The sequence below is a fragment of the Rattus norvegicus genome, chromosome 2 (assembly GCF_036323735.1).
Source record: "Rattus norvegicus strain BN/NHsdMcwi chromosome 2, GRCr8, whole genome shotgun sequence".
Taxonomy (NCBI): domain Eukaryota; kingdom Metazoa; phylum Chordata; class Mammalia; order Rodentia; family Muridae; genus Rattus; species Rattus norvegicus.
In genome coordinates, this window is record NC_086020.1 from 141080002 (window position 1) to 141103247 (window position 23246).

Here is a 23246-nt window from a genome sequence, read left to right on the forward strand (position 1 = left end):
ATGGTAATTGAAGTTGCTGCATTACTGCAGTGTGGACTGCCAGGGCTACGTAACGGATAATGTAATCTCTAAGCCCTTAGCAGGCTCCTGCTCTGCCCTGGTTTGGGCAGGCAGTCCCCTTGGTTACCCTGCCTTCTCCTTCTCTGGCTGTTCTCATTTCTCCTGGGGAAACAACTCCACCCATGCACCTAGCGTAACGTGATCTTTCCCTCCCTTTGCAGCAGTTGCGATTCTTGCAGCATCAAATGGCTATGGCAGCAGCCGCCGCACAAACAGCCCAGCTCCATCGTCACCGGCAGGCAGGCAGCCAGTCAAAGAGTAAAGTGAAGAGAGGCATGCCAACCACTCCAAAATTCTGAGCAATTGTTTTCTCTTTTTTATAAAACAAGACCACTGAATGAAAAGAATTGTATTTCTACTTCATTTCCCCCAAGATGTCAGTATTTTACATTGATATATGTGCACACTTTATATAGAAGCAAAACCCTGTGATTCTTACATGGAAACATGGTTCAATGTTTTCCTGTACATACCAATTACAGAAATAACGTAAGAAGTACTAGACATATCTTTCAAAGAATGTAATTAGGTATTTATTTAGTATAAAAGGCCTGTGCACAGTGTAACAAATACAATTTTTACAGCTGTTTTACAATCGTGGCGTCTGTTCATTTGTGTTTCATGCTCTGAATTACTTCATCCAGTAGTTTGCTCACTTCTTTGTGTCTCGTTACTGCTCGACTCATGCAGTCCTGAAGTTTAGCTCCAGTCAGCCCACTCCCACCTGAAAAGTCAGCCAATGTTCGGTGTTTTATGAAAATTGAAAATCATGGCAAATGGGGTATTTTTGTTTTTAAATCAAACCATCTAAATTGCTGTGGACTCAAGAATGTGGGTTAGTTTTATTAGGAAGACCTACAGAGGACAGACGTCCTAATTTTAAGAACGATACACAACACTTAAAACAGCAGAGAAGTCCATAAACTTTATTTAGCTAAACAGTCAAACACCCCGCACTGCACTCAGTACCGGACAGTGTTTTAAACGCAGTGGAAAGCACATACCTGGCTTGTGAAGACAGCACAGCTTGCCTTCCTCGTCCATTACTACGGTTAAGGTTCCTGTGGACAGGTGCTCCTCCTCCCCGGTAGGATCGACTATCAGCAAAGTGCTACATTAAAAAAGTGTGGTGCGGGGAGTAGGCATCAGTTCTAGCAACTGACTAATTTCAAACAGTACCAAAAGGCATGCCTGCTCTGGCCTGGGTCTGGAAGAGCTAATTTAGGACTGGAGGAAGCCAGAGCAGAAGCAGCGCCCAGCAGTCCTATACTTGTAAATACCTTTCTCTTCAATTTGGGAATAAAATAGCTTAAGTTCCTCAGCAAATGCTGGAGCCCTAAAGATTCCCCCTCACCACCTGGAAAAAGGCATAAGGAAACCTAGGGGCAAGTAAGGTGAGCGAGCACAAGTTTTCCTATACATCAGGATGTCTATGCGTGGAAGGTCTGACCAAAGGAACTGCAGGGCACGGCTCAAATCGCAATTTAGGGCCTGGGGACAGCTTGTTCTCGTGAAGACAGCTAAATACCAAGGCCTTAACTTAGAACCCAGAACGTTACATTGGATTAACTTACTCATCAAACACAGCAAATGAAGTAGCAACTGGGTTTGCTCTAACATTCAAATAACTTTTCTTCTTTAAATTGACTTCCGCTAAAGCAGTTTCTTCATTTATAGTAACTTCAGGCAACTGTACTGGAGAAAGGTAAGAACACATGTAAAGTGGGTCTGATGTACAGCTTCGTTTCTATGCTTTCTTAACTTTCCCTCAGTGTAGCTTAGCCATAACAACTACTGACTGCTTTGACAGGATCTCACTGTGTAGTCCATCTGGCTTCCAGATTCACTCTGGGATAAGAGTTGTGTGCTACTCCCCTAGATTCAGGAGTTTTGTTACGTATGTCATAACAATTGAGGTGAATATGAAGAGGAAAACCGCTTTACAGAGTATCTTATGATCCAGCCAAGCCGACTTTTGCCTTGTTTTATTTTCCCTGAGACGGGTCTTCTCTGTGTCCTCCTGGGCTCCTGGGCTGTCCTGGAACTCTGGAACTCATGCTATAAACCAAACTGCCTCAAAGAACCTGCCTCTGCTTCCTGAGTGCTGGGATTGAAGGTGTGTAGTCTTGAAGTGTCTCCTATTTCATAACACTCATTTGCTCACCCACACTCTTGAAGCAGTAAGAGCTGCTCTTTGGCACTGTTACAGAGGAAGCAAGCAGACTGGATGGATACACATATCACTAGTAACTATCTTCCACTCTGAATTAGCTGGACCCTGTTCTGTAGTCTAACTGGCCTCAAAGCTGCCATCTTCCTCTCGTCCCATGTAGTGATTACGAGCATGCACAGCCATGCCTGGCTTAGTTTTATCATCAAGTCAACAATGTAGAATGAGCAGAATGCTCACAAGTGAAATGCTAAGTCATATCAAGTGGCCTGGGCCTTACCAGGAAGCACCACTATCAGAGGCGATATCTGTGGCCAGTCTGCATGAACCACCTGGATTACAGTCAAAGTACTATCGAGTTAGTGGATTCTGGGAAGGACTCCTGCCCCAGTGACTACTGGGGCAGAGAGTCAATCTAGGAGGCTATAGATCTAAAAGAATATAAAACCCAGAAGTACATTTTTAGAAAACCCTGTAGAGCTGACTAACTTGGGAAAATAACCTGGGCAAGGCAGTTCATGCTTAGCCTCCCAAATGCTGGTAATATTGTTGAGACAGAAGGATCAAAAGTTCAAGGGCGCCCTGGGCTATGGCATACTCTGTCTCACAATTCAAATATCGTGAATGATACAAGACGTCCATAAAAACCTTTAAATTCTACCATGTTGGACCACACAGCCACTTCCGAGTTCACTCCAGCTCCCAGACAGGATGGCACACACCTGTAACCCCAGCATTTGGGAGGGGAAGAGTAGGTAAGGACCAGCTGGACTCTATTTGTAGGAAAATAGTCTTTATTAAGGTTGCTTACCATTCTTTAAAGCTGCTAACAAAGCAAATGTGCAGGCATCCAAAATGTTCCCATCGTAGTCTAGGCAAATAAGGTCACAGTATAGAACCCAAGCAAGCTAAAATAATTGACACAGAAGAAATTAGACCTGATAACACCATAGTGCTTTTTCCTCAATTAATTGAAGAATTACAGAACCATTGGTTAGAGAAAACTAGTCTTGAAAGTCTAAGATCTCTTTTTTTCCTTAAACCTTTAAGTAGGAAGTCAAAGTGGTCAGGTCAGGTTAGGAAAGCTGGGCTGTGACTAGCAAATCTACAAGAGACAGACCTGACTACACCCCTGAATAGAGCCAGAGGTGCAAAGAGGAAGTTTTATTCTTGCTGCTATGTTAACTATAATATCTGCTCCCTACTGTGTAACAAAGATTTTATAGTAATAGCCCTATAAATCTGCAAGGGAAACCAATGTAGGAACATACTATGTGCTATCCATAAATATCAGCGTAAGCAAAACCTGATCTGCTGTAAAGGATAAAAGCATTTTTTTTTTTTTTTAACTAGCAACAGAGGGGTGGGGGCGGGAGAGGGAGAGAAAGAAAACTTAGCTCCCCAGACATGCTATCTGATAACTGGACAGGATGGCACACACCTGTAATCCCAGCATTTGGGAGGCTGGGAAGGAGGAGGTAAAAGACCAGCTGGGTACACAGTGTGACTATCTCATTAAACTAAATAAAACCCAGCTGGAAAAGATTTATGACACAATTGTTAATTTAGACCAATACAGAGTAAAATGAACTTCTACAGAATTCCTTCTAAACTCTAAAATCTCAGGGTTTAAGGTTGATTAATTCCCACAACCACATTAGACCACACAGCCACTTGAGAATCTGTTCTTACCTTCCCTGGAGAAATGCATAAGTCCTCTTTCTTAATTATCTGTGAGCTTGATTTAATGATAAAGAACACAATAAATGTGAAGGCAAAACACACATGATAACGAACGGTGGTTAAACTTTTATCCTAACAGTCTTACTTCTCAATGACATCTGCAATGAACTGGCTGGTTACTTGAGCCTCTTCTCCAGGAGGTCCAGTCCGAAACCTCGATGAACACAGCGGTGGTAGGTCCACATTAGGGACTGAAAGAGACACTGCAGCTGTGAACTCAACTTTACCCACAGCTGGGGCAACTGGTAAAGGAACTGCTTCACAGTACAGGGGATTAGCCACGGGTAGACTCTTCAGGTGTTAAACATGGCAGTGTTAGAATTAGTCTTCTCAGATTGCCAAGCTCAGAGGAAAATATTACACTTAATGTTTTGCACAGTGCTTAAAAACAACCACAGGCTTCATAGTTTCTTGAGTTTCTTCCCTCAGATACCTCAGTCTGTAGTAGGAAAGTCCTCTGCTCACATCCAACTATTAAAGATTTAAATGTTGCTTCCCACTTTATGGAAAAGATAATCCAAGACCAAAAATATTGTCCAGTACTTTAAATAGAGTGCAGGCAGGATTTTAATCTGCAATGATGCTTCCTTGAATTAGGGCAACCGAGTATGTAAATAAAAACTGTCCACACAGGGTTGGAAGTGAAGTTCATGTGATGTCCCCTCTGCTATCTTCTCATAAGCACAAAGCTTTGTGGGTGAGGGGTGGGGGCGTTCTATTTCTGAGCACTGGGAACTGCTATCTATTTCATCACAAGTTAGCTTTCAACTTACTCGATTATTTGTTAAAATTTTAAGACTATTTAACTCACCGACATATCCTCTATCAGGGGCATCTACTGGTGGTGCTGCAAATTCCTACAAAAGCAAATAATATATTCCAGTGAGAGAAGCCACTCAACACGATGATATTCTGGCCATTCACAGAGGCTGTACCAAAGACCACTTCAGCCAGTTAGATTACGTTGAGCATCTGGCAGGGGCCCTAAGGATGCTGGCACTGCCTTCCCAATGGCTCCCAGGGGGGTTAAAGGACAGTATAATCAAACTCTGCTGCTCATCAACCAGGATCGGTGGGATTATGCCCACTCTTTGTGACTTGTTCAGCAGCTGAAATCTGAATTTAATCCCCAAGTGATACACAACCAGGCCAGGGAGTTAGTAGTGGCCAGAAGTGAGGAATATAGCAATAACTAGCCCAGTGCCTGCAGATCCACACAACAGACTGAGAGACTGGGCGAGTTACTTATCTTTCATATTTCTCTGCTGACACACGGACAGATAAGCAGTACCTGCCTACTCCCAGGGGCGCCCAAGTGAGACAGTGCCAGTAAGTCTCAGATAGAAACCTGGCAAAGAGTATGAGCTCTGATCCTTATCACTTCAGCTTAACCACAAACCTAAACGAGGAGAGTTGCTCAGGGTAACATGAGAAAGCGCAGCTTTTGTCATTAGACTCTGCCTACCTTCTACGTAGGGGCAGAGATTGGTAAATCTGTAGAACACCTAAAAAGGTCAGCAGACACTCACTACTCCTGTGTGACTGACGATTAAAATCTATCAGTGGCTAAATGGGATCACAAAACAATCTCAATTTCAAAAACAACATTGCCAAAATCTTCAGTATGCAGTAGTGAGGATTCAGGTTTGATTATTTGCCTTATAAAGAATTAATGATGCGCACATGTTTAAAAAAACAAACTTGATGGAATATCATTCTAAATATCAGCCCGATTAAGAGCCACTCCTAAGCATGAGGCTAATTTGGAATTCCGACGCTTACAGCCATACAGGAAACCTACTGCTTTAACTCCACAAATGACTGTGGTGTTCCCCAGCTTCACTAGAGCAGAGCCATCCGCTGTACTGATCGAACCTGGAAAGGTAAACACCATATTTATTTAAGAAAAAAAAAAAGAATTAAAGAAAAAAAAGAAGAAAATAAGCACAAAGCCTCCTACAAAGTAGTTTAAATCTTTCAGTTGTCTCGACAAGTTCAGGCCGTATTACTACTTAACGTTCTTAATTTTTCCCTTCTGTCTCCAAATCTGAACTAACGTTTGGATCAACTACAAGGTTGGTGTGATGATAAAAATCTCTTAACACCAAATGTCTTAGACATAGCAGAGCTGGCGGGAAACTATTTGGCACCAAGGATAAATAAAGGTGGGGGCTGTCCCACCCAACTGAAATGAAGCTTATCCTCACCTATGTTGACAGTTGTGGTTCTGAATTCACCAAGTTCTCTTCCATCTGGACGGCAGTTTTCTTTCTAAATGTTTATAAGGAAGCAGATTATTTATGTATTATATAATACATAAATATATTTCTTAGGCTGCAGAAAACACATGCTCTAAAGTACGAAATCACCTCTACTCACCAGAAATCTCCTGTAATACTCCAGCGGTTCCACAGTTCTGAAACATGTTTAAAATGTGTCTGAGTCAGTGCATCCTAAAGCGTAAACCCAGAATTTAAGAGTGTGGTGGTTGAGACACCAATCCCGACAAGTTCGGGCTTTTGAAACTGTGTTAACCATATTTACAAAAGCCATATAGTAGCAACCAGTTTTCAGCGGCGACCTTAACTGTGCCAAAAGGAATGGAGGCCCTTGGCACACTTAGAAGAGGGTTATCCTGGGTGTCAGTCACATCACGTTTGCTCTGAAGCGGGGAACTTAGCGTGACTTCACTCCGTAAGCCGCATTTGCCAGTGTCTACAAATTTACCACGGAAGAGTGTATTTTTACAATTACTGGAGCTCCGTTTGTCCACATCAACTACACGCGGCCAAAAGTTACAGCAGGTATAAGTGCACGCACTCGCAGACACGAGTTTAAGGTTTGCACGAGTGGGCGGGCAGCTTTGGGTCTAATCAGAGCGCCCCCAAAGGTTTCAGTCCCTTCCGAAGGCGGCACTGCGTTGAGAGCGGCGTTGCGCTCGGTTAAGAGGTCAGGGTCGTCCTGGATGTGCTGTCCCTCAGCGCCTCAATGGGCAGAGCCCTCCCGCAGCCCTCAGGATTCCCAGTCCGCCAACACGCGCAACACCCGCACCAGGGCCTCTTTTGCGCGCGCTACCACTCACTTGAACCCGGCCGCCATTTTTCCTGCTCGCACTGCGCCTGCGCAGCCCTCTGCGCCTGCGCCCTCCCCTTGGTAGGCGTGGCTCCAGCCCAGAGCACTGTTTGGAATCCTGGGTTAAACAAGTGCTGCCGGAGGCTGCTGTTCTCCGGCGCACGGGGCATCAACACCAGCTCCTGCCACCCGGAGCGTCCCGCTCGTACCTAGTTAGAATCAGGCCTGTGGGGAAGAGCCGGGGTCGATACTGTTCACAACCGCCTGCAACGCCAACCCCCGGGGTCCCACGCCCGGGTCCCCACGGGCGTGCGCGCTCGTGCACAAACATCCTTACACACACGCAGACGCGCGAAATGGAAAGGGGTGACTCTAAAACACTCCACGGCGCCGGGCATCCTTAGATGGCAGCACTGCGCGGCGTGTGGGTGAGGCCCGTAGCTTCGTCAGTTCGCACAGATCTAGTGCTTTCCTCCCCACACTCGGGGACCGGTCTGCAATCCTCAGCGGAGCCGCGCGGGGGCGCTGCGGGCGGCGGGCGCGGGCCAGTCCGGCCTCTCCTGCGGGTCGGGATGGGGCGGGGCGCTGCGCCGCACGCCGCTTCCGCAAGTGTGGAGCTGCGGGATGGCTTCGCTGCTACTGCAGCTGGTGGGGCTCGGCGTGGCGCTGGCGGCTGCCGCGCTCATTCTGGTGAGACCGTGGTGGAGTCCCGTGCTCCGGGTGTCCCCTCCGCGCTTCCCTCTCGTGCTTGGCCCCCTTGGCCTCAGATTCCCTGAAATCCTTGAACCTTTATTTCCCCCTTTGGAACCTTATCTGGGTGCCCAGAGCCTCTGCCCAGCTTCTCGGGGCTCCTGCCACCGAACCCCCGCCTGTCACATCCCACCACACTCCCCAGCCTTATTCTTGGGCCTCCCGTACGTACTGCAACTGGAAAGAGAGCAGTAGATCTATAAGGCTAGAGACAGAGACTATGGGTGAACAAAAGACAGGCCCAGATCCCTTTCTATTAATTTTGGCCAGTTGTTGGTTTTTGTTTCTGTTGTTTGTTTGTTTGTTTGTTTCTCCAGAATCAGGCACCTTAGCGTTTTCTTTGCCATTCCTATAGAAACGTAGCAGATCCCACCCCGTTGATTTGTAGAAGAGGACTTACTTGCCAACTGAACTCTGCCACATAGTTTGAAAAGGAGCCTGTAACTCAGAAAGCTGATTTTGAAAAACTTTCTTGTATTGGGACTAGATGGCTAGACAGGTGGTCAGGAAGGCCTCTGCCACTTTGCCATATTATGTACACGCACAGTCTTGGAATGGTGTAGCCAGATGACTGTTGCTGTGTGTCTGGGTGAGTCAAACGCCCTCCTTTACTAAAATACCTTCTTTAAAGGCTTGGAACAAATCAGAACTTTGTTGGCAACGTCCAGGTCATGGCAACCTTACGTTGAATCCCTTATCAGATTTAGATGACTACATGCACCTGAGGTTGTGTGGACTGTACTAGATCCCACTGGCTTGAGCTTGGAGAGGTATCCTTTAATTTACTACTTGCTGTGCAGTGCGTTGCACCTTGAAACCTGCTTTCTAGCCACCTGCTGGCATTCTTTCCACCGTGTCCCACTTTTTAAAATAATTTAAAAACAATTCCAAATAGTATTTCGTGTCTAAATCATCTGCATTTATTTCTATCAGAACCTCCTTTTTAAACTACTGCAATATGGTGATTCCAACTGCCTTTAAAACCTGTTATTTCTGTGGTTCCAATTACCCTGTCAGTTTAAATACTCTCGAGTTTGCCGGAATGGATTTCACAGCGACCTTCCACATCCTCTTTAACTTGTCCTCCAAATTTCTTGTGGCATCTGGAGATTTAAGTGCACGTGTGTGACTTTTTGATGGACTTTGGGGTGTTTTGGTTTTTTTAAATGAAAAGTCCTCAGGTACCCAGTCACCTGAAACAGCAGAAGTACAGGTTTTTAAGATGATGAGATGTTTCCCTGACATCGTAAAAGGGTGGCCAGCTTTCATTTTTTTTGCAATGTTACAGACTTACATTTTTCTGTTTTCATTCATTACAGTGATTCCTTTTTTGATGCTGCAGTTTCTTTCTCATAGGTGGAAAAGCACCTTCAGGTGACCCACACACACACACCTGTCCCCTTTGATGCAGCCCTTGTGGGTACAGATGGACTTTGCTTTCTGTATGATATGCTGTGTTGACGTACGCCTTCCCACCCCAGATCTGGATTAATTGTTTTCTTTTTTTTTTAAGATTTATTCATTTATTATATATAAGTACACTGCATCTGTCTTCAGACACACCAGAAGAGGGCATCGGATCTCTTTACAGATGGTTGTGAGCCACCACGTGGTTGCTGGGAATTGAACTCAGGACCTCTGGAAGAACAGTCAGTGCTCTTAACCGCTGAGCCATCTCTGCAGCCCGATTAATTGTTTTCTTAGAAGTGTTGATTGCTGTCTGGAAAACTGAATTCAGAAATCACAATCTGGACAGTAGAGAACACCTCCAGACCACCTTTTTATTTTTATTATTTTTTTAAGTGTGTGTGTGTGTGTACGCACATGAGATCAGAATCTGGAGACATGGCCGGAGAGATGGCTCAGTGGTTAAGAGCCCTGACTGCTCTTCCAAAGGTTCTGAGTTCAAATCCCAGCAATCACATGGTGGCTCACAACCATCTGTAATGGGACCTGATGCCCTCTCCTGGTGTGAGACAGTCACAATGTGCTCAGAATCTGGAGACATTGGGTTTCCTGGAGCTGCACTTTCAAACAGAGTTGTGAGCTGATAGTTTGGGTACAGAGAGCTGAAGCGGGTCCTCTGCTAGAGCAGCTATTGCTCTCAACCACTGAGCCTTCATAGTCTTTCATTTCCGGTGTGGCTGCTGTCGTGCTCCCCCGTACACACATAAAGAGAGTCATCAAAGCACTACGAGTAGAATTACACACCTGTATAGCTCATTTTGAAACAAAGTTGACCAATGAAAATGGTGACATAAATTATGGCTTATTTCCAAAGCCAGCTTCCCAAGTGCATGGAAAAGGCACCCATGAATTTGTTTCTTAGTATTTATTTTTATTTTTCTGGGCATGAGTGATGTATGTATGTATATGCAATGTGTGCATGTCTCGAGTGCCCAGAGGCCAGAAAAGGGTGCCAGATTCCTTGCCACCCGGGTTATGGATGGTTGTGAGCAGCCATGTGGTGCTGGGAACCAAACCTGAGTCTGCTGTAAGAACAGCCAGTGCTGTTAACAGCTGACCTGTCTCTCCAGCCCCAGGAGCCTACAAGTCTTATATGTTACTCAGAAGATGCTGTGTTCTCAATTCAAATTAAGGAAAAGAATCGGAATACATTTCTTAAGCATTATGGTTGCTGCTGTGGGTTGAGTCCTTCCATGGTACAGCTGCCATATAGATTTGTCCTCTCACATACATGCCCCAGGCAGGTAGTGGTACCTTGTTCATTTGTAAGGGTCGGCTGACTCTTAGATCTGGCATAGCAGAGACCCAAGGAGTGGAAAGTGGAAGCAAGGCCTCCTGAAACATTTAGGGAGTCACCAGCGGGGACAAGGACAGTCATCAGTCAGTCTATGAGGGGCTGTCTGCCAGGTAGCAGCAGAATCACCTCCAGAGCTGTAAAAGAACCAGACCTGAGACTATATATTCCCCTGCCCCAAATTCTGCAAACAGTAGTGTTTTAGAACAACAAACATTAGAACACTGTCAGCTGTTTCTCACTCTGCCTTTAGGTTTCCATTGTGGCATTCATAACTGCTACAAAAATGCCGCCATGTCACCGACATGAGGAAGAGAAATTCTTCCTCAATGCCAGAGGCCAGAAGGAAGCTCTACCCAGCATCTGGGACTCGCCCACAAAACAGCTGTCCGTTGTTGTGCCTTCCTACAATGAAGAAAAACGGTGTAAGCTCTATTTGAGTCTGTTTGCTAATGGGCCATTTGGGAAGAGGAGGGGGTGTGCAGTGCCTGCCCTCCCTGAGGAGGGCAGAGTTGGATCTGTGACTGGGAAGAGGGGAATGGAGATGGCAGGATTAAAGTTCTTGGAGGAGTTCTGACCTGATGAGGGCCAGAGACTCCCGGAAACAGTGGCCTGCTGCTGCATGATATCCACAGGCACCTTTCCCCTGTGTAAGCGGAGTGTGCTGGGGCTAGCTAGCTCCTTTTCAAAAGTAATCTCTAAATCATTTTTCTGTTTAGTGCCTGTGATGATGGATGAAGCCCTGAACTACCTAGAAAAGAGACAGGTATCAAATTTCTCTCAATGTCATGTCTCCAGTCAAAACGACGGCAGGACACCAGTGATAGACCCCAATCTAGGCTCCGTGGGAGTCATTGCTCATCCCTGGGCCACTTGTGGCTCCGCAGGCTGCTGGCTGTCAGCAAGCAGGCCCAGCATGCAGTGTGCTCCCTCAGGCAACAGACAAACCAGGGAGCTGGAGTTTCTCTCATGTCCTCTCCCCCAACTTTTAATTCTCTCTTGCTTGGTGACGTATCGATTACATGCCAGTGAATGTGTGCAGACTTATTTCTGCGATGTCTTTAAAGATAGGCGTATGTAGTCAGAGAGAGAACCATTGGAGGCTTTATAGTGTAGTCTGTAAAACTTTGTTTCTCAGATGAATTCACATTGATTAAGTGACACAAAATCACAGTCTTAAAACATTTTAAATCATAAACTAATTCTATAAAAATAAAATATTTTAGTACTGCCTTTCCTCAGAAACAATCACTTTTATTGGGTTTGTTTATATCTAAACATACGTGCAGGCACTCGTTCATGTTAGGTGGGCACACTACGGGAGCTACATATCCAGCCCTCTATGCTTTTTAAATGTTTGCACTGTTTATACTCAGAAGCACAGTAGTACACCTCTCCTTAGAGATGTCTACGAATAGTTAGAGATGAAGTGGGCTGTATAGCTGGGTCTCTTTCTGTCTCTCTGTCTAGAAAACTCCTTGTTTTGATTTTACTCTGCTTTGAGTTTTGAGGCAGAGAAGGCTTAGAACTTAAGTAAGCCAGAAGTGAACTGAGCTCCTCCTATAAGGCTGCAGAGTGGTGTAGCCATGCCGAACCTTCCTCTGACCTCAGGCCTACAGACTTCCCTCTCATACATGTTTCTCTTTCCCAGCCTTCCTTAGCATCACAGATGCATGCTGCTGCTACCACGCATGTGGTACAAGGCAGAGAAGGGCACTGAACACGAAGCTCCCCATCAGTGTCGTGCAGTCCAGCTTCTATTCTACCAACCATGTGTCCTGCTCCTTCTGAGCCTTTTGATTTCATGTGGTTCTGTACTACTGTTTGTATTTGTCCCTAGACAGTCTAGCATCTGTTGCTTAAATTACAAGTTTTGGGGGGCTAACAAGCTGTCTCAGCTGGTAAAGGAGCTTGCTATGCAAGCCTGATGACCTGCACACAATTCCTAAGAACCCACAGTGCAAGGAGAGAACCGACTCCCGCAAGTTGTCCTCTGACCTCCATGCATGGGCACATGCACACACGCTCGCGCACACATACACACTCACGTAATAATAATAGTAATAATAATAGTAGTCATAGTAATAATAAATTTGAGAGAAAAATGTGGTTTTTTAATTACAGTTTTACAGGTAGGCAAGGTAGCTCACTGGGTAAGGGCCCCTCCTGCCTAACCTGTCCACTTAAGTTGATCCCTGTGACCCTGCATAGCAGTTGGTGCAGTTGGAGGCCAGAGACCAACCTTTCCTCAGAAACAATCTCCTACAGGCTGCCCTCTGACCTCCATGTGTGCACCACGGCTGTTCCCCCTCCCCCATACATGTATGCATGCCCACACAAAGACGAAAGACAATTAAAAACTACTTACAAGTTCTCTATGGTGGTTTTGCCAGATTACGGTTTGTGACTTTTGCTTCTTGCAGAAACACGACCGCACGTTCACTTATGAGGTGATAGTGGTTGACGATGGTAGCGAAGACCAGACGTCAAAGGTAAATACGTGTGAGCTTTTAGAGCGGCTGGTTGATAGAAAACCTGGAGTCGTTTAGTCCACGTGACTTGTTTCCACTTGCTGGAGGAACCCAAGGCTGGGATCATTGCTTTCCGCCCCATTTTCACTTCTGTTGCAAGTAAAGTGCCCTAACCTAAAAAAGCATGGGAGAAGGGGTTTATTTGGCTCACGGGTTCACAGGTTCCATTTTATCACTGTAGGGAAATCATAGAGGTGGGAGTCAGCTGGTCACATCATATCCACAATCAACAGCAGAGAGAAACAAATGCACCCATAATGCCTGCTTACTTGCTAACTTTCTTTAGTCATACACCATTCAGGGACTGGCCTAGAGAATGGTACCACCCACAGTGGGCCCTGCTTTCCATTGTCAGCAGTCAAGACAGTCCCCTATGGAAATGCCAAAGACCAACATAAACTACATAATTCCCATTAAGACTCCGGTCTCAGAAGGGTGGGCTGAAAGTGGCGGCCCGGTCTGTGTGACTTGTGGGATCTGAACTATTGCTCACCTTCTGTGTATATTTGAGTATGTGTATCTTAACTGACAGATAGTGATTGTGCATGTTTAGCGGGCACAGTGTATTTTAGTACACGCATGTAACATGTTCTGATCACATCAGGATAACCCATACCTCTGACACCAGTTCTCCAAGCTAACTGTATTCTGACTTTTATGTCATCGACAGGTCGCTTTAAAATACTGCCAGAAATACGGAAGTGACAAAGTACGAGTGATAACGCTGGTGCAGAACCGCGGGAAAGGTGGTGCTGTTAGGATGGTAATAATTAACATTTCTGTTTAAAATATAAAGGCACTTTAATAACCTTTCGGCCCGTGATGCCACATATCAAATGGCAGTATTTCAAGTTGTCGACACCTTTAATAACTATAAGATCTAAGCCTCATACTCTGTATATAACAGTCGAGATGACTCGGAAAGCGGTCATGTTTGTGCTAAGTTTCATGTTGTCCTTGCTGGGGCTAGAGCAACTGAGCTCACAGCAGGACAGCATGCTCTCATGTGTTGAGCTTTCCCACGTGAAGGAGCCGCAGAGCCTGGTAGCATGAACTTAGGTGAATCCCAGTCTGCTGATGTGGTGCGCTGCATATCAGGAGGTATCAGCACGGGTGCAGGGAAGCTGGTGTAGCCTGGGGAGAGGCTCCCGTGAGGCGCCCATAAGGCCTAGGCCAGAGGAGTTGTTTTCAGCTAAGGCCTGTCAGAGAGAAAACAAATTAAACTGAAAAACAAACAAAGCAATGCACATAAAAGAAATCCAGATATCACTCCGTGAATGCCATAGTGGTAAGGACTCTTGCTTATCTCCCCAGTTGTCAGCAGAGGCCCTCAACTCTCACCTCTCTTTTTCCTCCTGAACACAGAGTGACTCACCTCCACGTTCTATACATGCCGGGAAATGATGTACCTTCCCAGAACCCTACCTGGTAACTCCCTCACATCTCGGGGGCCAGGACAGTTCCTAGGGGGAAGGAGGGCTAGTTCCCTTGTTTTTGGCTTACCTTTTTCTTTCCTGTTTTATTGTTGTTGTGTTATTGTAGTTAGTGGCTTGCTCTGAAACTCAGGCTGGCCTTGACTCAGAGCAATCCTTCTGCCTCAGCACTGCCTCCCAAGTGCTGAGATTACAAGCTTGTGTCACTGTGCTTGTTGATAACTTTTAACATTCTCATCCTTGACAAGATCAGGGTTCTTTGTGAAAGTAGGAAACCTTTAGAAGTTATGTGAGGTACTCCGGCAGGTGACTCACAGTGTCTGCCACAGGAGGACAGTGAGGGCGAGTAAGATCAGATCTCAAGCCTTGGGACGGAGCATGCATTCATTCATTCATTCATTCATTCATTCATTCATTCATAGTTAAATATAACATTTAACCTGGTCCCGCAGGTAAGAGCACTGGCTGCTCTTGCAGAGGTCCCAGGTTTGGAATCATAACCATCTGTAACTCCAGTTCCAAGGGATCCAGCACCTCTTGTGGCCTCTGCAGGCACTAGATGTACATGGTGCATATCCATACATATAGGCAAAATACTCCTACACATAAAATTAAATCTTTTTAAAAATCAATAGCACATGTAGTAGAAAATCATGTGTTTCATTAGACATTTTCATACATGGAGATGATAATTCATGAGTCCACTCCCCCCCCCCCACACACACACACTGTCCCCTCTTGTTCTCCTCACTCCTCACAGTGCTCCCTCAGTGCCTTTAGACTTAACCAAGAGTAAGACTTGAGGAAAGTCATCAGCTGACAGCCAGTGTATCGAATGAGGTTTAGTTCATTTGTACTGTGGTAGAGACAGCACAAAATAGGGGAAGATGCATGGGAGATGCCACGAGTCAATGGAAGGAGGTGGGTCTGAGGGAGATGGAGACCTACTGAGGAGGCTGGCTCAAGGAGAGGACTGGTGATAGCGTTGTGTGCACGTGCAGAGGAGCTCTGGTGCAGTCAGCGCCGGTGCTGTCAGCTGCTGTGCTGCTCACTCTGGCACAACAGAGGTCGGAGTTCATCCTCAGTTTATGTCCTTGTAAAACATGCACGTACAGTATGGTTCCCACTGACAACCATACCCAATGTCAACACGTGTTGGGCACTGTAACAGACAGAAACAAGTGTGGGATCTGATGTTAGCTCCACCTCCCCTGTGCTGTAATATAGAAAACTGGCTTCTCACCCTGCACGTCACAAGACTGTGAGGCTTCTGACTCGGAATCCTCTGCTTCCACCGCCTGAGTAGGGTGACAGATGCGCAGAGCATGTGTGCTACTTCTGCTTGCCTGAGGAGGACAGGTTCTTTGATGCGTTGCTCAAGTTGCCTCTGAAGTCATGTGAGCAGCATGACTACATAACACGGGGCACATAGAACAGTGTGATGGGCATCAGCTTAGGAAGAGGATCTTGTAAAACTTCTGCAACAGTGAAATGGACAGTAGATACGTGTCAGGACATCTTATTCTCTTAGCAATGAACTTTGGCCTCCTTCTGCCATCTTGGATATCCTTGAACAGAATGGACTGAAATGCCATTGAATTTGAACATAATTCTAAGCAATTTTCTTTCACCTGGAATTTTTGAATACAGGGTGTGTTCAGTTCCCGAGGAGAGAAGATCCTCATGGCAGATGCTGATGGAGCCACAAAGTTTCCAGATGTTGAGAAACTAGAGAAGGGGCTGAGTGATCTACAGCCATGGCCTGTGAGTATAAGAACATGCACTGAGTGGTAGTCAGGAGTGCAGGGCTCGAGAGCAAACTGTCAGAACCTACCTAGAGGTCAACTTCCTTCCTTCTTGCTCTATGTAAGGTCTCTCTATGTAGAGCAGGCTGGCCTTGAGCTCACAGAGACCCACTGCCTCCGCCTCCGTGTGTCTAGCCAAGCCCAGCAGAGTCCTCTTAGTGTGACTAGCTGTCTCCCAACTATGCATATTCTGAACCTCTCAGTAAACTTTATAAATACAGTCTTATTTTCTCTAAGTATTTATGAAGTTGAGATGTTTACAACAAAATAGGTGTATTTATACGTGATACTTGAATATTAAAGAGAACGACATTGTTGCTCTTTCCTCAGGAACAAATGGCTATTGCATGTGGGTCTCGAGCTCATCTAGAGAAAGAATCGATTGCTCAGGTAAGACTTTCCCTGAGCCATGTGCAACAGCCTGTTGACGTTTAATCTCTCTTTACTAACACATACACATGACAAGAAATGGGTCCCCGTGTTTTCTCTCAAGGATGAGCTTCCTTTCAACCTCATTGGAGTTTATGAAAGATGAGCACATTTCAGAGTTAGTTTCTTTAAGTGTGCACAGGGCTAGTAGAGACTTCCCCCTCAGGAAGGGCTCTTAGATTGTGTTTAAGACACAGAGTATTGTTCCATCATGGCAGACTTTTCTAAACCATGCTTGTTTTTTAACAACAACAACAAAAAAGTATTTTCCAAAATTGTAAGTAAATATTCCAAACTCAGGAAAAAAAAAAAAAAAAAAGCCCAAACCCTGAAACATTCCTGGTTCCAGGCTTTTGTGATAGGTTCCATTCAAAGTATATTTTGAGTTTAGTAAATGTTTCTTGTTTTATGTCTGTAAGGAAAATACTTAGCTGAAGATTGTCAGGCTCATGACTGTCCCTTTTAGAAAGACACAAATCTCCAAAGCCTCTGGGTGGAGGCTGCCCGTCTGTAGATCACAGTGGCACTGCTCAAGCACAGCAGTTCGCAGGTCCTGTTTAACACCTGTGGCTTTGCTACCTTTCCATGTCTGTCTGGCCCCTTTCTTTAGTGTAATCATTCTTTTGGGAGTTTAGTTAAACCCCCAGGGTTTACCAGAGGTATTTTATGTGGAAGGCACTGAGAAGGCAGTGTAAGCTTCCCACAGTATCTCAAGACGAGGTTTCCCACCCCGTCTGCATCAGAGCATGGCTGGTGTTGAGAGTGGCAGCAGTGAGGAGGGCTCCGGCTCTGATCTCCTCGCCCTCAGCCTTCTCCATACAACTGTTGCTGAGTTCCTGTTCCTCGTGGCCAACAGCTTTGGCATAATTGTGTTCTCCTCTCCTCATGACTGAAGGGTAGGCGCCTTCTATAGCCGAGGAGACAGCTGCTGTAGTTTACTCAGGGCATCTTGCAGATCAGCTTAGGAGCCAGGACTCATCGTCACCGTGGTCTGATGACGATGATTTAAAACCAGACGACCGAAGTGCTCATCCGCTCCGGTCCTGACCTTGTGCTCTCAGGCCCCAGTGCTCTGCTTTGGAAGGACATCCTGTTGAAGTGCCTTGAGCCCTATGCCATCCGCACTGTGGGTGCGCCAGGCCAGCAGCGTGTTTTCAGTGCTGTCCTCAGTGTCTCCAGGAATGGTCAATCATTCCTCCTCTGCCCCTGTTTTAGCGTTCTTACTTCCGGACCCTTCTTATGTACGGATTCCATTTCCTGGTGTGGTTCCTCTGTGTCAAAGGAATCAGGGACACACAGTGCGGATTCAAACTACTGACCCGAGAAGCAGCGGCCCGCACCTTCTCGTCTCTGCACATTGAACGATGGTAGGTTTGTGACTGGAAGGTATGTTGCCTCCCTAGTGGGCATCCAAACTACTAGATGCAGGCTTGTCGATGCCCGATGAGTATCCAGATGGAGCCAGGTTGACACGGCTGTTACATGTTCATCTAAGCACAGGCTAGCGTACACCCTGTCTCCTTATCCTCCTTCCCCTCTCACACTCCCTTCCCAGAGTCTCCTGTGGTCACCCTCCCTGTCTTCCTTCAAACCCTGCCCATTGACTCTGCCTATGTCTTTCAGCCCCAGCCCCATCTGCTCCATCCACAGCCTTTTCTTAGAAGAGGTCCCTGTGGTTACTTCATCTTCCCCATCCTGTCCCTCTTACGTCATACACATGTCATTCCTGCCTCCTGCACTAGCTCTGACATTGACTCGACCCCTGCGTGTGCCCATGGCCAGCCTGTGAGTTGCTCTCCTCTCCACCACCTCCGTGCAGCCCCAGGGTCTTTGTGACCTCACCCACCCCTCTGCTGCAAACCCTGCAGTGGCTTCCATCACCTTCAGTGGTGACTGCTGCGTCTGCTCCCCTCCCCGACCATGCACTGCCACACTGGCATCACCCTGTGGGTCTCTCTCCTCTGGGCCATTCCTTAGTCAGGTTTCTCTCCTTCAAGCATGTGCTCTTGAAGCTTTGGAATGTCACTTAATCGGAAGAGTTCTTGTAATGCGTGAGGCCCTGGACTTCATCTCTAGCTTTGGGGATGTGCTGGGACACTCTGGAAGAGAAGGAATCCATCCTGACTTAACTCACTAATCTGTTCTACTACACGTAGTGCGTGGTGTATTGTCAGTGCCCGGCAAACACTGCTGAAAGGGTCCTCCTGAATGCTAGTCACAAGTTCTGGGTAACTTGTTTCTGGTGGGTAGCTGCATAATTTTGTAATTTGTGCCCATGTTTGATGTCTCTGTCACTTTGGTGTATCTGTTTTCAAAGGTCTGTCATCTTCTCTAGAAGTTCATGAGGTCATGTAAACTACAAAAAAATTCTCTTACACTGTAGCTTCAAAGTTAAAATGTGTGTGTGTGTGTGTGTGTGTGTGTGTGTGTGTGTGTGTGTGTGTGTGTCTGCCTATGTGTGTTTTACAATCTTTGTTTCCTAGATTAACATAGTTGAAGTATAAAGTAAGTAGTCTTCGGGTACAGGTGTCTGTCCACTGGGTCCTGCACTGTGCACTGTTGCTCTCAATTCCCAAAGGCTGACCCTGGCTGTGGCCAAGTCTCCTTGGCTCTTGCCACCTGGTTTTGTTTTCGTGGTGAACATGGTGGATCTACAGATCTAGTTCTGGGTGAAAGAAGGTATCCAAGCTGGGCATAGCTGTAACCAGGTATTTTGGGACAGAGTAACTCCTGTCGGTATTCCTGTCACAACCAGAGCCTTCCAGGCTAGGCTTCCATAGCTGTCAGGACCCACCCTGTGTGGGTGTTCCAGACAGCACAAGGAGGGGACAGGAACCCTGAATCAGAAAAGAAACCAGGGTCCCTGACTGAGAGGAGAGAGGGAGAAGCAGATGTAAGTGAGCAGAGCGCCCTTTGCTCTGTGTCGTGAGGTGGGTGAGGCAGAGACCTCGCAGTCTGTCTGAGCACACAAGGCCTGTTTGATCTGAGGGTTTCTGAACTGTGGCTGAGGGTCAGCACTTCTCACTTAGATGTTACAGGACCACACACTGAACACCTTCTTCTCTCTGAAGCTGCAGGTCCACTCAGCGTCAGTTTGACCCTCTGTGAGTCTGGCCTTCTGTTCTACATAAACTTTGCATATGTCTGGGAAGCCTCAAAACCTGCCCTGGTTGGTGCCCCCACTTGTCCTTTTGAAAATAAATATCAATATATTTTCTATTTCAGGGCATTTGATGTAGAACTGCTATACATAGCACAGTTTCTTCAAATCCCAATAGCAGAAGTTGCTGTCAACTGGACAGAAATTGAGGGTGAGTGTAGTCTTTATTTACAGCTGGTGCTTAACAGGGCAGAGCTGTTGTCTGAGTCTGCTGGCTTGCGTTCACCTCTCTCCTTCATCCAAGCCGCCTGTGTTCCAGTAGATTCCCTCCTGCTGTTTTTCCAGACTCTTCTTTGAGTCTGCAGTGGGCCTCCTCCTGACCCAAATTTCCAGTAGACAGGTCCTGAGGCTGAGTACTGACAAAGTACCGTGTGGAGCTACGCCGTGCAGATGGAGCTGCCTGCCACTCTGTTCCTAGTTCACTGTCCATGTGCAATCCCTTCTCCCTGAGACTTTCACACTGGAGAGTCACCTGCGGCCCTTCACCCTGACAGGCTTGACTTTGTTTGAGAGGAACTTCAGTTTTATAATTTAAAAAAGTTGGGGTTGGGGATTTAGCTCAGTGGTAGAGCGCTTGCCTAGCAAACGCAAGGCCATGTGTTCAGTCCCCAGCTCCGAAAAAAAGGAAAAAAAAAAAGTTAAATGTTTAAAATGCTAGATGCTCACAAAGGTCAGTGACTCTCCCAGCACACGCAACCACTTGCTAATGTGAGTGTGTGCACGCCCAGCATCCACACGTGTAGAAAACTGCTCTACTTTTCAGCTCCAGCCAGGCCCAGCCCCAGCCCCAGCCCCAGCCCCAGCCCCAGCCCCAGCCCCAGCCCCAGCCCCAGCCCCAGCCCCAACCTGACATTTAGGTTACAGCTCTAAACTACTGTACATTTCTCCCAGTTTAATTTACTTTATTTTTAATTGCAGGTTCTAAGTTAGTTCCGTTTTGGAGCTGGCTACAAATGGGCAAAGACCTGCTTTTTATCCGACTTCGGTATCTGACCGGTGCCTGGAGGCTTGAGCAAACAAGGAAAGTGAGTTAGTTTGCTGGTAGGACTGGACTACATTTTTAACCGACAGTGTCATGCAATCTTACTTGAAATCAAGGTTTCCAATAAAACTTCGATGGACCTGTTCTCCCTATCTGCCTTCGTATGTTATTAAGAATTAACAGCTACGAGGAAATCACGTGATGTCTTTTTTAAAAAATATTTGTGTCATGTTAGATTTTTCTTTTATTTAGCAGTCTATGTTGGCTCCTGTCACTTAATGTTCTGAGATGGACACTTGGAGACCAAAGACAGAAGCAATTTTTTTAAAGATACCTGCACAATTTTTACAACCGTGATTAAATCACAACCCTACAGTAACAGTTATTTAAAGAAGAAGACGCTATGAGTTTAAATACAGGTTTGCCTGTTGTCAGAGACCTTATTTGTGACTTGGAATGCTAAGAAAATGTAATAAAGGCGTGAATGCGTCTGTGCTGAAGGCGTCTGCTTCCCTGTTGTTCCGTTCGTCTCCTAACTTTGCCTGTCGTGCTGTGCCATCCCACCCCACAGCCTTCCTTCCCCTTTGGGATTTATGCTCTTCGGAAAATGTTTGCTCTCCATCTTTTTCCCTTTACTTTTCATTGTTGGCATCAAACATTCTTGGCAATCCAGACAAGACTGTTCCTAAGCTGTATCTCAACCCTTTATTTAAAAAGTAGTTTTTCAGGAATGATAAGTATATTTACTTAATACCAGAATTTGAGATACTGTAAAGACCAGTAAAATTATAAAAAAATAATAGAACAGAATTAAGATATTTCTGACATCGTAGAGAAACTGAGAACAGTTTAGGTCCAGGCATGGTGATACACAACTTCAAATCCCAGCACTGGGGAGACAGGAATGCATGTAGCAGGTCAGCCTGGTCTCCAGAGAAAGATCCAGGACAGCGGAGCTTAGGCAATGAAGGAAACCATGAAAAACAGAAAGCTGGTGAAAATGTAATTGATCAAGGGGGCCATGTTCAGGCCCCAGCAAGCAGCAGAACTTGGTAGTTTCAGCATGTGGTTCTGGCGTTGAAGTCAGGCTAGAAGAAAGCAGTTATGGAATCTCCCTCTGTGACTAAGGAAAGGCGCCAAGGCCAGGTGTGTGGTGGGTTGGCCTGCATGGAGGCCCACAGAAGCCATTGTGAGAGACTGAAGGTGAAACCTGGATTGCCTTGGAGATCCAAGAGGTTAAAGATACGAGAACTGTGGGATACCACACGTCTTTCACAGGGAAGTGGAATCAGCCGAAGAGAAGGAAGTGTGGTGCAGTCAACGAAGCGGAAAGGAGTTGGAGATCTGAAGACCATTTTGACATCAGACATGGAGATGCAGAGTTTGTAATTGGCCCAACTGGTTTTTGGTCTTGCCTTGGTTCAGCATTTCCTAACTGTGCTCCCTTCCCTGTTCTGGAACCATAATGTATATCCTGTACATTGTATGTTGGAAGTATGTGATCTGGTTTTGATTTTAATATTATAGGGGATTACAGTTAAGAGATTGCATAAATTTCAGAAGAGACTTTGAACTTTTAAACACTGCTGAGACTGTGATAGACTATGGGAACTTTTGAAGTTGCACTAAAAGCATTTTGCATTATGTTATGCCTAAAAGCCCTTGGGGGCTAGGAAATGGAATGTGGTGGTTTGAATAGGAAAGTTTGAATTCTTGGCCCACAGAGTGTGGCACTATTAGGAGGTGTAACCTTGTTGGAGTGAGTGTGGTCTTTTTGGAGGAAGTGTGTCACTGTGGGGGCCGGGCTTTGAGGTCTCCCATGCTCAAGCTATGCCCAGTGTGGAGCATGTCTCCTGCTGCCTTCTGATCAAGATATAGAACTCTCAGCAACTTCTCCAGCAACACGTTAGTCTGATTGCTGCCATGACAACAGTGGACTAAACATTTGAACTGTAAGCCAGCCCCAATATGTTTCCTTTGTAAAAGTTGCCATGGTCATGATGCCTCTTCACAGCAATAAAACCCTAACCAAGACACCGCCCACCCTCCAGAGATGAGAAACAGAAGTCTCGTTCTGTAAGTTTTCTCTGGCATTGCTCTGATAGGGTCACAGCCTCATCGGGTTCACATATGACACCCTCAGCCCTCTCTCTGGTATTAAGGCTAGGACTCTGTATATGACTTGTGGAGGGTTTGAGAGCATTGGTGGCCCAGCTCACACCCAGAGGTTAGAGAACAATTCTAGAGTAGGCTCTAGGGACGAAACTCAGGTGTCGATTCTGTGCAAGGGCTTTTTCCATAGAATTCAGATGCCATCTCTTGCAAACATACCTTCGTTCTCACAGGCTGT

At 46.0% G+C, this 23246-nt stretch overlaps 3 protein-coding genes across 50 annotated transcripts in view; 2 read left to right on the forward strand and 1 right to left on the reverse strand.

Moving 5' to 3' along the window:
- Nucleotides 1-655, forward strand: part of Supt20h (SPT20 homolog, SAGA complex component) — a 33178-nt gene extending 32523 nt beyond the window's left edge. For all 46 annotated transcript variants that reach the window (NR_172645.1, XM_008760996.4, XM_006232338.5 and 43 more), the window contains one exon: nucleotides 222-655. Coding sequence is in view for 45 of the 46 variants with exons in the window: in XM_008760996.4 (XP_008759218.1) it covers nucleotides 222-359 (138 nt within the window). In the remaining variant the exon portion in view is untranslated. The remainder of the gene's footprint in view (nucleotides 1-221) is intronic.
- Exosc8 (exosome component 8) lies at nucleotides 567-7111 on the reverse strand. 2 transcript variants are annotated; one of them, NM_001399221.1, is made up of 11 exons: nucleotides 7056-7096; nucleotides 6353-6389; nucleotides 6181-6244; nucleotides 5775-5848; nucleotides 4785-4830; nucleotides 4059-4164; nucleotides 3923-3968; nucleotides 3042-3138; nucleotides 1635-1755; nucleotides 1065-1171; nucleotides 567-784 (listed from the first exon to the last, which is right to left on the reverse strand). In NM_001399221.1, exons 1-11 carry the CDS (start codon nucleotides 7070-7072, stop codon nucleotides 669-671), a joined length of 831 nt encoding a protein of 276 aa, NP_001386150.1. In that variant the 5' UTR covers nucleotides 7073-7096; the 3' UTR covers nucleotides 567-668. The 2 variants fall into 2 exon arrangements, with proteins under 2 accessions (NP_001386150.1, XP_038957937.1); XM_039102009.2 differs by lacking the exons at nucleotides 567-784; nucleotides 1065-1171 and having other exon boundaries at nucleotides 1690-2952; nucleotides 7056-7111.
- Nucleotides 7112-7124: 13 nt separating this feature from the next.
- On the forward strand, nucleotides 7125-21396 carry Alg5 (ALG5, dolichyl-phosphate beta-glucosyltransferase). 2 transcript variants are annotated; one of them, XM_006232333.3, is made up of 10 exons: nucleotides 7125-7473; nucleotides 10810-10981; nucleotides 11276-11322; nucleotides 12980-13048; nucleotides 13758-13850; nucleotides 16171-16284; nucleotides 16656-16715; nucleotides 17970-18121; nucleotides 19980-20065; nucleotides 20833-21396. In XM_006232333.3, the coding sequence occupies exons 1-10, from the start codon at nucleotides 7450-7452 to the stop codon at nucleotides 20946-20948; spliced, it is 933 nt and encodes a 310-aa protein (XP_006232395.1). In that variant the 5' UTR covers nucleotides 7125-7449; the 3' UTR covers nucleotides 20949-21396. The 2 variants fall into 2 exon arrangements, with proteins under 2 accessions (XP_006232395.1, NP_001020578.1); NM_001025407.1 differs by lacking the exon at nucleotides 7125-7473 and adding an exon at nucleotides 7663-7735 and having other exon boundaries at nucleotides 20833-21390.
- The last annotated feature ends 1850 nt before the right edge of the window (nucleotides 21397-23246 follow it).

Coding starts and splice junctions, on each gene's coding strand:
- Exosc8 (NM_001399221.1), bottom strand. Junction 4,165..4,784: donor CCCTGATAGAGGATATGTCG/GTGAGTTAAATA, acceptor TGTCTCTTTCAG/TCCCTAATGTGGACCTACCA. Junction 3,139..3,922: donor TATGCATTTCTCCAGGGAAG/GTAAGAACAGAT, acceptor CAATTATTTTAG/CTTGCTTGGGTTCTATACTG.
- Alg5 (NM_001025407.1), top strand. CDS start 7,670: ATGGCTTCGCTGCTACTGCAGCTGGTGGGGCTCGGCGTGGCGCTGGCG. Junction 13,851..16,170: donor AAGGTGGTGCTGTTAGGATG/GTAATAATTAAC, acceptor TTTTGAATACAG/GGTGTGTTCAGTTCCCGAGG. Junction 20,066..20,832: donor CAACTGGACAGAAATTGAGG/GTGAGTGTAGTC, acceptor TTTTAATTGCAG/GTTCTAAGTTAGTTCCGTTT.